Source organism: Rhea americana, unplaced genomic scaffold, assembly GCF_003343005.1.
Source record: "Rhea americana isolate MKP2758 unplaced genomic scaffold, rheAme1 scaffold_53, whole genome shotgun sequence".
Classification (NCBI taxonomy): Eukaryota; Metazoa; Chordata; class Aves; order Rheiformes; family Rheidae; genus Rhea; species Rhea americana.
The window spans coordinates 4,930,274-4,949,053 of NW_028186679.1; the positions used below are offsets into that span (position 1 = coordinate 4,930,274).

The window sequence follows — 18,780 nt, forward strand, 5'->3', positions numbered from 1 at the left end:
ATTTTTAAAACAATCACTATTATTTTAAATATAGTTATTTCCCCCCCTTTTTTTTTATCTCAGCCAGCAGTCATCGTAGTAGTATATGTACTTCTATGAGTCACTTACATTTTAGAAAAGCAAGTTTTCACCCTGTTTTGAGTTGACTGGCATACCTCTGTTCTCTGATCTAACAAGGTGCTGCATCTTTAGTCTGAGAGTCCTCCAACACAGTGAAGCACGTAATCCCTGTGTGTCAGGTGTGGGATTTTTTTTACATTAAAATATACTAGGAATCAGTTGAGAATCAGCGACACACAGTAAACCAAAGTCAGTCATAGAGGCAGCAGCAGAGAGTGGAATGCTAAGCAGCAAAATTGAAGAGAGTTTTGCACACACTGGGACTCTTGCCACAACACCCTAATTTTGATGGTGCCATAAAACACAGCTCTGGGACCTTCAGGCTATTCTAACTCTTCCTTTGCAATCTTTCTTCTGCCTACTTTCCATTTTTTTTTGACTCTTCCACATGAGCTTGAAGGAAGTAGTGTTCTCAAGAGTGAGTTCCCCCTAGTTCTTGTTTTTGCGCTATAATTCCGAGTACACGTCTGGGCTACTCACTTCTCTTTCAGTTGCATTATGTCAATGTTCTGTGCCTCAATGTCTGAGGTACAGAAATGAAAATTAAATGAAAAAGTGTAATAGATTGTGTGCAAAATATAATAGCAAAAAAATTACTTGTAGGTGTTTAGGATTATTTTTATTTTCACTTTGTGTAGCAACAGTTACTCCTTGACTAGGACAACTAATTTTCATCACTTTTTAAAATCCCAAGATTATTCTTCTAGATTCTTGGTCAATATTCATCACTATTTTTTCAGCTGGAACTCTAAATCACTAAAAAATAAAATCCAATGTATAAAATACTGTTCGCTTTCTCTCCATTCCTCTTCCTAAAACATATAAGAGAGCTCTCCATATGCCTGTCAGCAAACACACAGTTAGCAGCATAGAATCAAGTCCTGTGAAAATGAAAAACACATCTCAAACAGGAAAAACCTACAGATGTTAAAATTGGTTTAGATCCCACCCAGAGCTAAAACAGGATAAATCTTTCTATTTAAAATGGTGTTTAAATGTTTGCTCATATTACCTGTTTCAGTGATGGCTCCTGCATAATTGTTTAAGTTATTGAGAAGATTAAAGGTTCAGACTGCAAGGTTAAAAAAAAAAAAAAAAAAAAAAAAAAAAAAAAAAAAAAAAAAGAAAAAAAAAAAAAGAAACCTCATAGTCACAGAGAGTTCCTAAAGTTTTCTCAAGGAATTTTTTTAAAAAATTATCAGCATCCTCCATGCATTGAGAGCATGTAGAATTTTAATTTGTATCTCCCAGCAGCAATGCATATCATTGCCAGTATCTGAAGTATGTGCACGTCTTTTATCTGCAACGTACATTTAAGGCTCAGAGTGCTGCTGCCACAGGCAAATGCACATACAAATATATGTCATATAATATTCATTTTAGAACTACAGCAGCTCTAAAATGACTTTCATGTGGAGCTCTAAAATACTTTAGAAGTATCGCAGACATCTTCCAGTAATTTAATTATTTTTTTTCTGTTCATTGCACAGTTGAAGACATGGCTTCTGAGCAACCTTCAAATAAAAATAACATGAGAAAGATACAGCTCCTGAACTATAGCTGCCACTACATTAACATTACTTTAAAACAAGTTTATGAGGAAAATATATCATACAAATATTCAAACAACAAATCCCAAGGCAGATTTCAGTCTCTCTCAAAATTAGGGAAGTATAGGTTATGAACATTATATGTAATGAATATATTTAGCCAAAAATATTCAAAACTGTGTGTTTCTACAGACACTTAAAAATCCATATTTGGATCCAAAACATGTTGCCAAGGCTAGAAACATTGCAAGAAGTGGAAAGACGAAAAATGCATGAGAGTAGAATGTACTATAAACACGAATCTGTACATCATTAAAGCGCAGGCACAAGGCTGCCTGAATAATCTGTAAATTTTCAAGCCATTTCTTGGATACATCTGGTTAACTTTCACAACACCCTTCAGCACCATGTCTTCCTAAAGCAATGTGATTTACTTACAGCAAGCTGCTGGGGCCTCATCACTTCCATCGGGACAGTCTGGGTGGGAGTCGCAGGCTGATCCTCTTTCGATAGCCTGGCCGTCAGCGCAGCTGAATTTGTCTGAGGAGCAGAAATCTGGTAACTCTGGTGGCTCAGTGTCCATGAGCTGGATGTTATGGAGACAGATAAAACCTGCTCTGCTCTGAACTGCTCCTTTAAACGTAAGCTGTGGATTGTTACAGTTAAAATATTTGCATTAACAAACACAAAGAAATCAATCTTTTGTTCCACAAAATAGTAAAGCTCTGGGAATGCACTGGGAGTTTTCTATTATGAAGTTCTTAAAATAATTCCAAATTTAAAATTGGAAGCTAAAATTTTGTATGCCTACCTCAGGTTCAATTTATTGAAAATTTTCTACTAAAATGGTTCAACAAGTTCTAAGAGTGAAGCTGAGCAAACAACTGTCATAAAAAACCCCACCAAATCTCATAACCATTTGACTGAAAAGCTACAATGGCTCTATGCTTTGGAGGAAGGACCTGAAATTTAGCAGCATAAATAACCTGTGAAGATTTTCTTGAATCTACTTCAAAGTCTCTATCTCATTTTGCAGAAATTGACAGAAAAATTTTAGGTTACGCTCATACAGGTGAATAAAATGGTCTGAGGACTCTCCCTGGGCACCCACTGGCACAACATAGCTCAGCAACTAATCACTGTTATCTCACAAGGTAAGGTGGCTGCATCCAGACTACCAGCTGGGAATGGTCCCTGCCTGCTGTTACCCCTTGAACTGCTCCAGGCACTCTCTGGGAAACGGCCAGTTTCCTCAAGTCAAAACCGAGGGACCGCGCCAGCACTTTAATCATATGGGTTATCCCATGCAGTCCTTGGGCCTGTGCCCTGACCCTGCTTATTTGGCCACTGTTGACATAGGCKTAGAGATTCAAGGAGCATTTCCCTTTCCCACGCTGTTCCCTTCCACTGACTCCACTTTCCGTGAGTAGTTTTAAAGCAGTGGGGTTTTGGAGGAACACATCTTGCTCCCTGCCATTGTGGATCCCTGCATTTCTGGGTCTGAAAGCAAGGACGTTATCCCACTTGCACGCTCCGGGTTTCTTTTGTCTGAGCTAAAGTAGCGAAGACGAGGAAGCAGGCTTAGATTCACGGGGAAGAGGAAGATGGGAATGGTAGTGAGGACTGAGAGACAAGAGCAGGATTTAGAGGCAGAAATCAAAAACAGAGCTGTAGTATTTGACAGAAGGGATAAGGTCAGGGGAGGAGACAGGAATTTCAGAAAATAATTGTGCAAGAGAGAAAAGATATAGCTAAAGGAAAGGGGAACCGGACAAGAGTTTCAGACAAAATAGAAGGAAACTAGAACAGACACGGTTCAAGGCAAAAGCAGAAGGCACTAACACACTCCCCAAAGCCTGCAAATTAGGTTGGAGTGAAATCTTGAGAGATGTTCCCTCTCTAAGAAATAAGAATGATCTATGTCACTGTCTTCCACTAGTGACAATTTCTTCAAAATGACAAATGTTATCAGTTCTCTACTAGCTCAAATGGGAGAATGCTGCAGTGAAAATATTGCATAGCTAGGTAAATTAAAGACAGCATCCTTCCCTCCTTAAACCCAAATGATCCGTATGGTCTTTGTACAAGAAASCTCAATTTTGATATTTTTAACGGAACCTTCAGTACCCTTTTGTTTATTTATTTTTAGTTACTCTAGATAACATTACACACATCTGGTTCTTTATTTACCCTTTTGCTTATGGGCAATCAGAGAGATGGGCTATAATAGGTACTCGTAATCTACTGCCTTGCTGAAATGTATTCATTCTAATATATCAGAAATGTCAATGTATGTAATAAGCTTAATTTTTGTCTTTTCACAGAGGTTATTTTTTCAATTGACAGTTGAGACAGTCAAATATCTAGCTTATTTATGGAATTATGAAAAAATATAAAGTTACTTAAAATAGAACTTTATAAATTAAAGGACTAAATAGTTACAAATTTGCATTCTTCCCTCCACCTGAAAATTCAAGGAGAAGACTCTTTCCCACAATTACTGGTTAACGTCATTCCAGTGAAATCACATGTACTTCATTCACACCCTCCCACTTAATGGTATTTGTATTACAATGTGCTGAGATGGACCCAGAAGACTGTAACTAAAGTATGGGGAGACACATACACATTTTCCTGTTTGTTGTTAAAGCTAGTAGCTCCAGGATGTAAACAGGCAGACTGTTTTTGTTGAGCTATAACCAGAGCTTTGCTCACATTGAAATAATTTAAACTGGCAAGCCTTTCAGAATACATATTATTTTAATAAGTTGCTAAGTTCCCTAGGAGCTTTATAAACTATAAGGTGAATTGTGTTAAAAAATCAAGCACTTGCCTTTTTCATTCATACCTTCAATTTTTCTAGCCCTTCTGGTAATTGTACATCCACTTTGATCCATTCATTGTTAGTCGTTATGTTGGTTTCCCACAAGATATGTTCTTCCTGTAGCATGTAAAACATGGCGTTATGAAGTTAATTTTTGTCTGCCTGTAAATTATCAACACCACTGTTTATCCTTGGTCTTTTCATTCCTAGCCAGATCACTGCCGTATACCTGGTCTCTCTACAAGAGAAWATACAACCTCACATGCTCATTTGCAAACTTTGCTTTGGACTCTACAGGAAAGAGGAGAAAACAAAACATATTTACTATGATTAACCAAGTTWATCATATAATTATCAGGAGGCACCTTGGAAGAACTAGAGGTTCAGTGTATTACTCTGTAAATTAAGCCTTGTTTCTGCCAGACTTAGCAACATATTTCCCAAAATACATGGAGTTTCATTGAAACTGAGGGCAAAAATTCCAGAGGCGTTAATGAAACAGCCATGGCTCTCTCAATATTAATTTATTTTTTATAGCTAATGAAGTACATTAAGATTTTTTTATCAGTAGATTTAGTTTTCTTACTTCAAATTGAATTTTGGGTCTGTCAGAATTACCCAATAAACTGTGCTGAAATTTTTTTGTTAATCTGTAAAACAAACAAACAGACTATTACTGAACAAGCCCTAGCCGTGTTCTGAACTACTTCAATCCCCATTTTCGCTCCAGCTCCTGAGAATAAGTAAGAGTGCTGAACACACCAGAGCATGCTTTATGCAGGCACTCTGCGCCCTTTTGACTCAATAATCTGATGAAAACAAGCTCATGCTCATTCTGCTTCTGGTCGTAAGTAGACAGTGCAGAGGTCAGTTTAAAGAAAAGAATGTAGCAATATGAATTTCTCTTCTCTAAATAAAACCCTTTCAAGAGTCAGCTCCAGTATCGAGTAAAACCAACAAAACCGGGGGGGAGGGGGGAAAAGGAATAAACTTTAATACAAGAAATATCTACAGACAGACTTAGTATTGCAGGAATTAACAGTGAGACCTCTTTTATGACACTATACAAAGTATTAGTCAAATCTTTTCACACAGGATATTACAGAATTAGAGGCGATTTAAAAAAAGATATGAAGCAGGATAACAGAAACAGAAAGTTTCTTATGTGGAAAGAAATTGACAGAATTGAGATATTTACCTTACAGGAGATGAATAAAAGGAGGATACGATAAGTAAATGAAATGTTATCGATGCAACAGACAAGGACAGCTTTGTTTCTTTTTCCTATCGTGCAACAGAAAAAAAGATGATGCCATCCACTATTTTATGGGCCAAGAGGTCTGAATAAAAGGAGTAATACTGATATGCCTAGTGACTAATAGCTGATCACTTACCCTCCTTTTCTATCTAGGCTTCAACTATCACAACACATTTGCAAAGCTAAAAGACTAAGTTTCTATTGAGCAAATGTTGAAAGATTTGGAAAACYGCAAGACAGGGCCAAGCCAATGCTTCAATTCCAAGCACTAAATGATGTAAATGATCAGAGTTGGATAAGCCACATGGCAATACATGACTGCAGAAATGAGTCAACTGTGAGCTTCCTCATCCGTATAAAATGCATTTCTCTACTTGTTCACGTGAKAGTTATTCAGCAGAAGTCTTTCAATGTCAAGAATGCTTTGTTTTGCACAAAACTTGCTTCATTCTACTGAACAGTTCAGCTTCCAAAGCAAATCTATTAGTGATATTAGCCAACAATAGCCAGGTATAAGACACAGAAAAGGATTATATACTAGCAATTAGACTAAAGAAAATAGCCTGTGGTGAGCTCTCAAATAATACTTTAAATATGCTTTGGTTAATATGACCAGGCACACACGCATTCCCCCCAACACATACATACATTCTCCAAACATATTTGCATATCTTGTATGGATAGTGTACATTTACTGTTTGTTTGATTGGATGTATCTGGATACTATATAATTCTGTCAGCATGCAATTATCTTCTTTAGGTGCCCATCCCCGATGCAATCGTTTACCCTAACTTATTTTAATAAAAACAGCTTACAAGGTTAAACTGAATTTTCTGTACACTTGCCAGTATCTACACTTTCTAGGGCTCGCTCTTACATTGAAGGCAGTAAATGTCTCAGCTGCAGCAACTTTTTAAATTGGCTATYGTACCCTCTGATTTTATACAGCTCCCATGAGCCAATAATACAATTTTCCCCTTTCTAGCAACATTTCTCTGTAGCATTCATCCTGTTTGTTGGTTTCTTTCATTGCTGTGATACAAATGGGTTAATCCCTCTTGTTCCTTTAACACATTCCTGACTTCTCTGGTCCTTTAGAAGGCTCAATATATTGCYGTTTTCAGTACTTTCTCCTGAAATTTACTTGAATGATGCAGGATAGGATGATATTATTAAAATATCACAACTCTATTCTGTTTATTGCAATATAATGCCAACTAAGAATAAACTTTATGAGAAAAGTCTTTTTTGCAAGAATTGAGAAATGCGTTTTTGCTCCTTGCAATGTTTAACACAATAATGCTTCTCTAATCTAAAGGGTGGAAGAGACAACCACAACCTTTTCTCAGCTCCATTTATAAAACAGAAAAATTATTATCTGACATTTCTCTACAGGTACATTCGCATACTGTTGTGCAGCTGCACTCATAATTTTGTCCCTGCTTCCTTCATTTCAGCAACTAATTGGGAACAAATGCTGATTTCTTCCCCCGCAGTGAGTAATGGATCACCTTTCACTTTTTCTGAAGAGGAGTGCACTTGCATAGTTTTGGCAACTTTGCTGAACATTTACAGAAATTTTAGTGCATTAGGGTACAAATATGCTTGCATATATAAACATAGGTTGAAATKATCTTTTATTCTGTATTTTAGTCTTTTGCAACCCATACGAAACGTAGAGATTAAAGAGAAGATAGAAGGAAGAAGTATAAGCCCATTACTTAATGGGAGGAATGAGCAAATAATAAATGGCACGTGACTGAGGTCAAAAAAAACTTCTTTAGTTCAGTTTTCACAGAAAAGTTTAACAGTAATCAGATGTTCAGGACTGTTAATACTACCAACTGKGAATGCAAACACAGGCCAGAACAGAAGAACAATTTAACAAATGCGTAGGCCAGAACTTCTGAAACTTGAAGAGACTCAGGAAATTTTAAGTTAAGGGTTCATAACTGAAAGAATATTTTTTAATTATTAACTTTGAGAATTTGAGGAGAAYGTGTGGGAAACTAGAGAACTGACAGAACAAATAAGGATGTACATCATGGTTAAAGGAAAAATATAGATTATGCAATTATAGCCCAATCAGCTGAAAGCTGGCAGCTCATAAGACACTGGAACAAATTTCTAATAATAATCTTGTAAGCAGCTAGAGAATTAGAAAGCAAGAAACCAATTTTAACTGCTTCTGACCAGGAGCAAGTCACATTCAGCCAGTGTAATCTGTTTCTTTCTGACATAGTAAATAGCTTTGAAAAAGTAGAAGTGATTTGACTTTCTTAAGGCTTTTAATGTAATCTCACRGGGCATTCTTTGAGCAAACTGAAGAAATTTGGCATAGATTAAATTACTGTAAAAGGGGCATACAAATRGATATAGAAATAAGTATACAACTATTTAAAGAATGGCTGTGAATATTTTTCTACAAAACTCAAAGAACATATTAAATAAGGCTCTGGATAGGTCTGTTCCAGAATTTAATATAATTCATTGTGGTCATTAACTATTTGGATGGTGAAATGGAAAATATTTTTTTTAAAAAAAAATCTGGATAACATTAAGTTGGGAGGAATCACAACTGTTTTTAATTAGAATTTAAAATTATCTTGATGGATATAAACCAGTTTGAAACCAATAAGTTCAAAGACTTACAGAGTATCATAAATAGGAAAGAAAAATTCAATGCAAAAATATGAAATGAATAGCAGCTTGGCTAGACCAGCAGTAACACAGAAAAAAATATGCAGACTATCATGGACTGCAAGTTAAATACAACAACATAATACCATTAACAAAAATCGTGCATTTTTTTTCTACCCCACTGTGTACACAAGAGCAATTTAAATTTTCTGCATCATCCTCCAACTGACGTCATAATGTGTAGGTTAGAAAATATATTCACTTATCTCTGGCTTCTGTGCTAAAAGGGTAAGCCAAGCTAAGGACATGTGTGCAACGTCTCTAGTGCTTGTCCTCCAAGACCTGTACTGAGCAAGACTGTTGAACGCAACCTAGTTTCCGTCTGYGTCGGGCTTTTCAGTACTGGTCCATAACACAAATTATTTGGAGATAAGAGGTTCTATTAACCATTTTGAAAAGCAAAAGGGCAGAGGAGGRGTGCATAGTAACAGCTGATGCAATTGACAGGTTATTTTGACCGACAGCCTTCAGGATGATGGCTCCCTCGTCCTCCAGGTCAGAACCATTAATGTTTCCTCTTGCCTCTGCTGCTCAGTACGTGGCCGGTTTTGAAGAGTCACGTGATTTTCGTAAATAAGCATTTTCTTCAGTAACAAAATGTGARTATGTAAGATTCTCCTTCATTTAGGTTGCAGAAATTAACAAGCCTGGGAGCTTTTAGTTTTGAAGCTTGCAGCATAGATTTATGTTTTTGAAGGGTTTTCTAACATATTTTACAGTATGATGCAGGCTCATAGTAGATCCAAAAAAAGCCTACATGCAATAAATACTCTTGTGACTGAAGGAGAAATTCAATAACTAAAACAAAGGGATTAGACAACCAGTGGAAACAGTGCAGACTGACCTGATACTGCCAGAAAAGTACTTCTATTGCATATCTATGAAGTTATTTATCAATTAATTCAATTTATCCCCCCAATATTGCAGTAATTCAAATATCAGTCTTCTCACCTTTAAGGGTTGTATCTTTTGTGCTATTTTCAGACCAGAAAGATGACCACTAAATAGTATCCGCTGATCCTATTTAGGGAAGCCATTGAAATACATATTTTCACTCTGTCTCAAGATTGCCGTAGGTGTCATACGGGGGAAGTGATTGGCAAGCACTAAGGCACAGATCTCCCCACGTCTGACCAGAATGCTGATCAGGTTACAGCTTCCTGACCCAGTAATGTGGCACAGAAGAACAGAGCTATTCYGCTTCTGTAAAATGAAAAGTGAGCACAAGCCTTTTTTCATGAATCCTTGAAGAGGCAGTGGAAAAGAAGTACGGTGTTCCTATTACCTGTTCCTATATTTAGGTCTCTTTATAGCATTCTATCTCAGTCTTGTTTGTATCTCAGTTCTGAGAATAAAGTATGAAGTTGATTTGTCTTTTTAAATACTTGTGCTGTTGAGTGACAAGAATTTAATTCCRACATCAAAATATAAGAGCCATTAACTTAATGAGACCAGCTGTACTGCTCGTGCTTTCATTAAGTAACTGTACAAGAGCATCAATATTAAGCTATTAAACAAGACTTTCAAAGCACGCATTTGAACAGTAGAAAGTCTCCATAGAGCAAGTGAGGTAAGTGAAATGGAAAGGGTTATCATTGCTGAACTAACATTTATGTTAGCTTGACATGTTCATTTTATCTGCTAATAGGTAGAAGAACAAGAAAATTAATATTCTAAAGCAGTGGACAGGGCAAGTCAGGTGACCAAGCAAGAGCTTTCCAGATGTACTGAGCCAGCTGTTTTCTTTTATTCTGTGTCTCCGTGAAGGACAAACAGTCTAAGCCTTCCTGCCGTTGGTTTTCCTGTTCCTAGCACAGGAGGAGGCTGGAAGAGCTACTGTTACAGATTCTTCCCCTGAAATCACCAAACCACTTAATCCTGTAGTAGCCACAGTTTCTCTCTGGACYTTTATTGTAGAACATCCACTCACTGAAACCATTTGTGGCTGACATGGCACACACCCAGGTTTTGCAATTGCATGCGTTAGTGGAGCTACGCAAAGTTACAGGATACGATACTCRCAGTCTCCTAACCCAGGGGCCACGCAGGTGCTACCAGGCATATTTCCTTACAGTCCAGCTGGTAAGAGCTGGGCTGCCATATCTTCACAGTTTGGAGACGAAAACGTGTTCTGCCTTACCTGCCTAGTATACAGCACTGCCTTGAGGATGCTGCCTTCCGCCGCGGAGTAATGAAATTGAAAACGGCAGCTCTTGCCGAAGCAATGACATGTAGAGCTGTTAAGATAAGCACTTTTGTATAACGTATTGTTGTTAGCTTCTACCCATGCAAAATGGCCTGAAAAAGAGAAAAGTACACTTTTTCAGAAAAATACATCTTTTGTATCTCAGTCCTTAAAAATAATGACTACTGYTTTGCTGTAATAAAACTATTGCCCTATTCCCYGAAACGTGAATTTGATTGTCATGCTCAAGACACGACTTAAGCATCCTCTATGCGTTTCCTATTTAAAAAGGAAAGAGATATCTATCTTTATTTTCCTCACGAAGTAACCTTAGCAACCAAGAATTACATCAGTTGATAGCATCTTGAAGTTGTTACTGGGCGTGTTAAAAGCTGTCAATGGTCCCACATTCCATTCAGCCACCTTACATTTTCAACCATTCAATTCCTAATCTTACGTTTATTTGAAAATTGGGCTTTCTTCTTTCCTATTTTAGTTTCTAGGAAATATCTTTTTACAGTAATACTTCTGTAGACTCTTCAAAATGAAAAAAAGGGAGGGAGAGCATTTTGCCTTACTGCTACAGGAAATAGTAGCATCTCTACCATGTAATGAAGTTCCTTAGTGCTGAGCCAGAATTTCTGCAGYGAAGCATTTGGAGCATATTGCCTTTCCATATGAAGCAGGAAACCACTTTGGGCTATTCTTGACCTTCTACCCCTTATAAAAGCATTTCTACAGAAATCTAAAAGAATACAACATCCCCTCAACAGCTTCTTATATCTGTCAGAAATAAGAAGGCTGGATACTTTTTATCAAACACAYGGAARATATTTGATTTTGTACGGTACCACRTGCTTTTCCTTTTGTGGCTACTTCATTGTTCATCTTGTGCAGTCTTTTACACTGAAATGTGTGCTTATAATTTCATCTAAATTAAGTTTTAATTTCATGCCACAGAAACTAACCTTGATATARAGGAAATATTACACAAGTAACTTGGCATTCTATTTTAAAGATTTTTAGATTGAAACTGGGAAATATTCCAATACTCTGCAATACATTTTTTCTAATGATAACTATAAATATTTAAGAKAAATATTTTAAACATTGTTTCAAATAACTTCCATAAATTCTGAAAAATTTTTCCATGGTTACTTTTTATATACTGAGAGCTGCCTCAGATGARATCAATGTGATACTCACACAGTGTAAATCAAACATTTGTCTAAGTGATATCAGAACTTAAATATCTCTCTGGAGTTAAATGGTTGCATTGCTAGATTTTCCTTTGAGTCCAATACTAATATTTTTTTCATCTTTCAGTTTAAGTGTCTGAATCTTTAGAATTAATGGAATTGACAGACATTTTAGATAGGAAAGCAAACAAATAGACAAATGAAGATTCTATGAGACATCCAGAATAATCACGTGACCATCAGGGATACTTTATTGTTCCTCGGGGAATAAACTTTGGGCAAGTATTAGGAAAATCTTTSAACATAAATGGAAGCTTATCTTTTAGAAATAAAGACTCTAAAAACTCTTGTCTTGCAAATATAGGCCTTCTTTTTTCCTGGATATAGCCTGTATAAATAGAAACATGTCAGTGTAACAAGCAATTKTATACTGACAAGCAATCAAATATGCTAACATTTACCTCTTTCAGGAAAAGAAATTTGTTACCTTTAGCCAACATCTATTGAGTAGCTAAGGTGCTGGGAATGTTTTTTCTTTCCTTTGTTAAAAATTTTGCAGCTAACTCTTCTCTAAGGTCTAAATTTCCCTCAGTTCAAGACACTGTATAGTGTATTACTCTATTTATGATCTGAACTTCTCTATGCCTTGTCTTGTGAATTTTCAAGGCTTTCTTTCTGAAGTGCCAAACTTGACCATTCTTTCAGAAGTACAAGAGTCCTAGGAAGGTCATTTCATTCCTGCCAACATGGTAGTAGGGTATCCAGCGGCAGAGCTGTATATGCTTCTGCCAAGATTCATTCTTCCTTCCTTCATTTGTATTTACAGAAGTCAACTAGCAGAGGCTGGGATTGCTGCCAGAGCAAAGAGCTTTAATAGCATTCCATAAAGCCTTCCTCCCCCCCACCCTCCAACTGGCTGCTTAATCCAGCTTCTGGATGGATAGTCTTGTTTCTTTCAGCTTTAAAGAAAAAAAAAAACTGTTATAAGCAAAATCTTTGAGTCTTCCAGAAAGATCAGCCCTGACTGTAATGGAGCACAACTGAAATACTAGAATTTCTTTCTGAGATGGTCCTGTGTCTTTTGAAACCTGGGATGGTCTGGCAGTCCTGCCTGCAGCCTGCTACTCTGTAAGTTTAAAACTCTAAACGTTTAACTGCTAGCCCATTTTCAGCCATTTTCTGATTTAAATACCTGGTTGCTCCTTCTGGCTTAATCCATGTTCTTTTAGTCCACAAGTTTCATAACTTTCAGTCTATGTTACTAGTTTCACAGTAATAACTAAGCCTTAAATTAAAACTGAGCCACAAAACAAAATCTTTTCTTTTATGGCAAGTTCTCTTCCTCAGCAGGCCAATAGTCTCTGAACCAGTCTCCCACAACCTTCCCACTTAGCTCTTCTTAAGGAAAAGCAGGTCAAATACAAAAACGTCATTATTTTGACTCTTTGGAAATGAGTTTTCATGAATTCAAAAGTCATAGATGAAATCTTTAAAAGTGTAATTTAATAGGAGGATTAAATATTCTGATCTGGCTATTTTCTTTATGTTTAGAATTGAGGAGATTTCATCATTAGGTATCTGCAAAATGTTGGGTTTAAAAGGCAAGAAAAGATACAAAAAAAAGTATCTTCTAAGAATTATTTTTTTTTTATGTAGGAAATTGGTTTCATTAGTTTCCTATATCACGCGTAACATTTATGCAAACTGCATTAATCCAATATAAAAAGAATGAACCATGGAAACTGCATAAATAAAAATTATGTATACTCTGCACAGTATTAAGGGAGAATATAAAACCTCTGTAAGAACTTCTGACAGTAGAGAAACTAAGAGGAAAAGTTACAAAGAAAGCRTCTACAAGAAAACACTGGAGAAAAGTAATAAAAGAACAAAAAAGTCACCCAAAGATAGAAAGTATTTTATTAAGTTTAAGAGCACCACAAAAGGAGGATTATTTGAAACATATAAGCAATCCTTTCTTTGTAAATATAGTTGTCTAGACCTCTGCTTCATAACTTAGTTTCTTAGAATCATAGAATCAGTAAGGCTGGAAGGGACCTCTGGAGATCATCTAAGTCCGACCTCCCCACTCAGCACAGTCACCTAGAGCAGGTTAGACAGGGTTGCATCCAGGCGGGCCTTGAAGATCTCCAGAGAAGGAGACTCCACAACCTCTCTGGGCAACCTGCTCCAGTGCTCTGTCACTCTCACAGTGAAGAAATTCCCCCTCACGGTCAGGCGGAACTTCCTGTGCTTCAATTTCTGCCCATTGCCTCTTGTCCTGTCACACGGGACAACTGAAAAGAGTTTGTCCCCRTCCGCTTGATACCCTCCCTTCAGGTGCTTGTACACGTTGATATAGTTGCTCCTCAGTCTTCTCCTCCCCAGGCTGAAGAGGCCCAGCTCTCGCAGCCGTTCCTCGTAGGGCAGGTGCTCCAGCCCTCTGATCATCTTCGTAGCCCTATGTTGAACTCTCTCAAGTAGCTCCATGGACACAGTACTTGAGATGAGGCCTCCCCAGGGCTGAGCAGAGGGGCAGGATCACCTCCCTCCACCTGMTGGCAACACTCCTCCTAGTGCAGCCCAGSASACCATTGGCCTTCCTGGCCACAAGGGCACATTGCTGGCTCATGGTCAACTTGTCATCCACCAGCACTCCCAGGTCCTTCTCTACAGAGCTGTTCTCCAGAAGGTCAGCCCCCAGCCTGTYCTGGGGCCTGGGGTTATTCCTCCCTAGGTGCAGGACTCTGCCCTTGCCCTTGTTGAACCTCATGAGGTTCCTCTCYGCCCAGCTCTCCAGTCTGTCCAGGTCTCTCTGAATGGCAGCACAGCCCTCAGGTGTATCAGCCACTCCTCTCACCTTGGTATCGTCAGCAAACTTGCTGAGGAGGCACTCTGTCCCCTCATCCAGGTCACTGATGAAAAAGTTGAACAGGATGGGACCCAGTACGGAGCCCTGGGGGACGCCACTAGCCACAGGCCTCCAACCAGACTCCACACCACTGATGACGACCCTCTGAGCTCCGCCTTTCAKSCAGTTCTCAAKCCMCCTCACTGTCCACTCGTCTAACCCACACTTCCTGAGCTTCTCTAGGAGGATGTTATGGGAGACAGTGTCAAAAGCCTTGCTGAAGTCAAGGCACACAACATCTACTGCTCTCCCCTCACCTACTCAGCCAGTCATTCCATCYGAGAAGGCTATCAGATTGGTTAAGCAGGATTTCCCCTTGGTGAATCCATGCTGGCTGCTCCTGATCACCTTCTTTTCTTCTGTATGCCTGGAGACAACATCCAGAATGAGCTGTTCCATCACCTTTCCAGGGATGGAGGTGAGGCTGACCAGCCTATAGTTGCCTGGATCCTCCTTCTGGCCCTTCTTGAAGACTGGAGTGACGCTGGCTTTCTTCCAGTCCTCAGGCACCTCTGCAGTTCTCCAGGACCTTTCAAAGATGATGGAGAGCGGCTTGGCAACAACATCCGCCAGCTCCCTCAGTACCTGTGGCTGCATCCCAACCGGGCCCATGGATTTGTGCATGTCCTGCCTGCCCAGAAGGTCTCTAATCCTTTTCCTCCTCAACCAAAGGAAAGTCTTCCCTTCTCCAGACTTTCTCCCTCATGACCAGGTTCTGGGATTCGTGAGGGCTGCCCTTAGCAGTGAAGACTGAAGCAAAGAWGGCATTCAGTAATTYTGCCTTCTCTGTATCCCTTGTCACCAGGGCCCCCACCCCAGTCAGTAGGGGGTCCAYATTTTCCCCAGTCCTCCTCTTGCTGCTGATGTATTTGAAGAAGCCCTTCCTGTTGTCCTTGACATTCCTTGCCAAACTCAATACCAGCTGGGCCTTAGCCTTCCTCACAGCATCTCTACATACTCTGACTGCATTCCTATAATATATATATGTAGTTCTCCCAAGTAGCCTGTCCCCTCTTCCACATTCTGTGTACTTTCTTCTTCTGTCTGAATTTGGCCAAGAGCTCCTTGCTCACCCATGCAGGTCTCCTGCCCTTTTTGCTGCACTTCTTACTCATAGGGATGCACYGCTATTGGGCTTCGAAGAAGTGATGTTTGAATTCTAGTCAGCTCTCCTGGACCCCCCTTCCTTCTAGGGCCTTAACCCATGAGACTCCACCGGTTAGGTCTCTGAAGAGCCCAAAGTCTGCTCTCCTGAAGTCCAGGRTTGCAATCCTGCTTGTTGCCTTACTTCTTTCCTGCAGGATCCTGAACTCCACCATCTCATGGTAACTGCAGCCAATGCTGCCCCCAACCTTCACATCTCTAACCAGTCCCTCTCTGTTGGTAAGGACAAGGTCCAGCAGGACACCCTTCCTCGTAGGCTCCTCCACCATCTGTGATGAGACGTTATCATCGACGCATTGTAGGAGCCTCCTGGACTGCTTGTGCCTTGCTGTGTAGTCCTTCCAGCATGCCCCTCTATTTATTGTATTGAAAACTTTGATCCAAATCAGAAACTAAAGCTTAGTCAATGTCTGTTTGTATAGCAAGTTTGAGCCTTCAAGCATGGCATTTTTGAGGTTTGCATATCATTTCCTTACTCTTTAGAAATTTGGTCACTATTTGACCTCTTCATTTAAGTCTTTAAAAATTTGCATTAAAAAAGCTGAACATATTGAGGAGAAAAGTGAGCTAGCATAATTCGGATTTCATTTTTTCCTCAAAATTAATGAACTAATTTATATGTGCTGTTTTGACATTTCTCATTTGCTCTCATAGGCTGTTTTTTCCTTGAATATATGGAAACACAAGGAGTATCCCCAACCAGTTGCTTTTTGTTGTGTTTCCAGCCTACTCAATCACCCATGCATCTTTGCACAATGGTGCCCAAACACCTATATTGATAAGCATTTCAAAACACATTCTGTTTCAACAGAGACTGCTTGTGATCTGCTCCTGTACAAGCTAGCTACAGATTTTCAGTATCTTTTACAGTAGCGCAATATTGCCATAAAAGGGAAGCTCTTTACAATTGCTATAAGCCCTTGAGATATCATGTTAAGATATAGCAATGAGGCAACATGTTCCAGGGAGGTGTTAAAAATAAGTAAATAATAATAATAGTAAACTTCTTTCTTCATGAGATATCCAGGTAGAAATGAAAGGAGGCTGTGACTATTTTTTTCCCCACATCTTAAAAAAAACACATACAAACCTACTTTGCCAGTCTATAAACCCTCTTGTGTATAAGAAATATTAACTTGCAAAAAATTCATTTTAATAGCATGTCTACATTTAATCACCTTTGCTTAGTATTCCATTGTAATTTGACTTATAGTTATCAGGTATTTTGAAATACATGCTAAAAATCTAATAAAAGCATCTCTGAAAACAAAACAATACCTAATGATTTGTTCACTTAGGCTGCCATCAGTGAGGTGTACTCCATTTCTCTGGGCTCAGAGTTCAAGTGATAATCATCACGCTATCAGTTCTTGAAAGCTACAACACAAATTACACCATTACAACTAGTGCTACTTAACCTCTTTGAAGGCAGTCTCAGCAGACATGCCAAACACTTAGCCAGCATGGGGATTCCATTTCATGAGAGAATGCTTGCACATTTATATCCATTAAGCTTTCAGAAAAAACTTTCCCATAAACCTGTAGACAAACACCACATAGTACCTTTTGAAAAAAAGGAATGCTGCATTTTACTTCTGAAAATTAGTTATATCATTTTATTTTGGTTTTAAAGAATAATAATCTAATCTGTATAATAAATGTTTCTCTCCAGCTTACTTAAAGATTTAAAGTGAAATTATTGAGCATATCCTCAAACATAGAAACACTGCACAAATAGTGCTGCCAAACGTTCAAAACAAAGCAAAAAACAGGGCTATTGACTTAGATGGATTTAATTTAATTTCACCAAGGAACTGCAGCACAGACCTTATAGAAAGAATTCACTGGAGAGTAACCCAATGACTAGCTTATATGGAAACTTCTGCATCAAAATCTTTCATGATTTTTCAGTATGTGTTCACCCTTACTGAATATTCAAAGCAAAGTTTAAGTACAAAATGCATACAATTACTTTTTATGTTTTTGTTCCATTTGTACACTGGGTTACTACCTTTTCTTCAAAAGGACCGTACTCTTAAAGATAACTAATAAGTATGCTTTAACTTATGTTTCTCACCGTCACTACTGTTGCTTTGATCTTTCAGAGAGGAGAGGGAGGCAAGCTTGTGCCCTGCTTGGAGATGTGCCCAGGTTGTGGGCAGAGCTGCTGGATCCRAATTCCATTCACACATGCCAAGCTCAAAACTGGAAATCTGCTGTGCTAAAAGGCAAAGCAAAGCAATCATTCAGCTTCTTAAAAAGTCATTCTTTATGAGACTATTTCCCATTTGATATATATGCTCATTGAACYACTTGACAACTCTTCTGTCTTTTGTTACCTCTAAAACTTGCAGCCAACCATCAAGTGTATCCGATATTCAACGCTGCCATCTTTAATGATGCTATTTTGGAAAATCAGTCCCTAGAGATGGATGKTTTTTTCCAGAGTAACTTGTTGGTATTTATGTTGGCCAGTTATTACAACCTTTGTGAATTTGCTTCCATAGAGTGTGTTCTCAGGGGATATCAGAAAAGGCATGTCATGAGAAGAAATTTCTATTTGTTATATGTATATGCTATATTTGCTATATATTGCTATATGATAGCTATAGTAAAATCAGTTCTAAATGAAAGGTTAAACTCAACAGCTTTCTCATAATATTTACAATTCACCATTTTAAATCCAAAAGAATCTGAATATATCAGCACATCTTCTCAAGAATTTTTTAAGATTCTTGAAGCTTGAGATGCCAGAGCATAGCTGCAAAGTTTCATGTAATTAGTAAGTGTTATAGGAAGAAAGTCATTAAACAGGATTGCATTATTATAATGAAAGTTCCATTTCTTAATGTTATTACAGAGGAAAAG

The 18,780-nt window shown here is 38.3% G+C and overlaps 1 protein-coding gene across 2 annotated transcripts in view; it reads right to left on the bottom strand.

Annotated features, from left to right (window-relative positions):
* Positions 1-18,780, bottom strand: part of MALRD1 (MAM and LDL receptor class A domain containing 1) — a 278,483-nt gene that overhangs the window by 243,205 nt on the left and 16,498 nt on the right. For both annotated transcript variants that reach the window (XM_085318263.1, XM_085318262.1), the window contains exons 6-9: positions 17,990-18,133; positions 10,594-10,751; positions 4,519-4,611; positions 2,109-2,316 (exon numbers count right to left, since the gene is read on the bottom strand). In XM_085318263.1, coding sequence (XP_085174389.1) covers positions 2,109-2,316; positions 4,519-4,611; positions 10,594-10,751; positions 17,990-18,133 — 603 coding nt within the window. The remainder of the gene's footprint in view (positions 1-2,108; positions 2,317-4,518; positions 4,612-10,593; positions 10,752-17,989; positions 18,134-18,780) is intronic.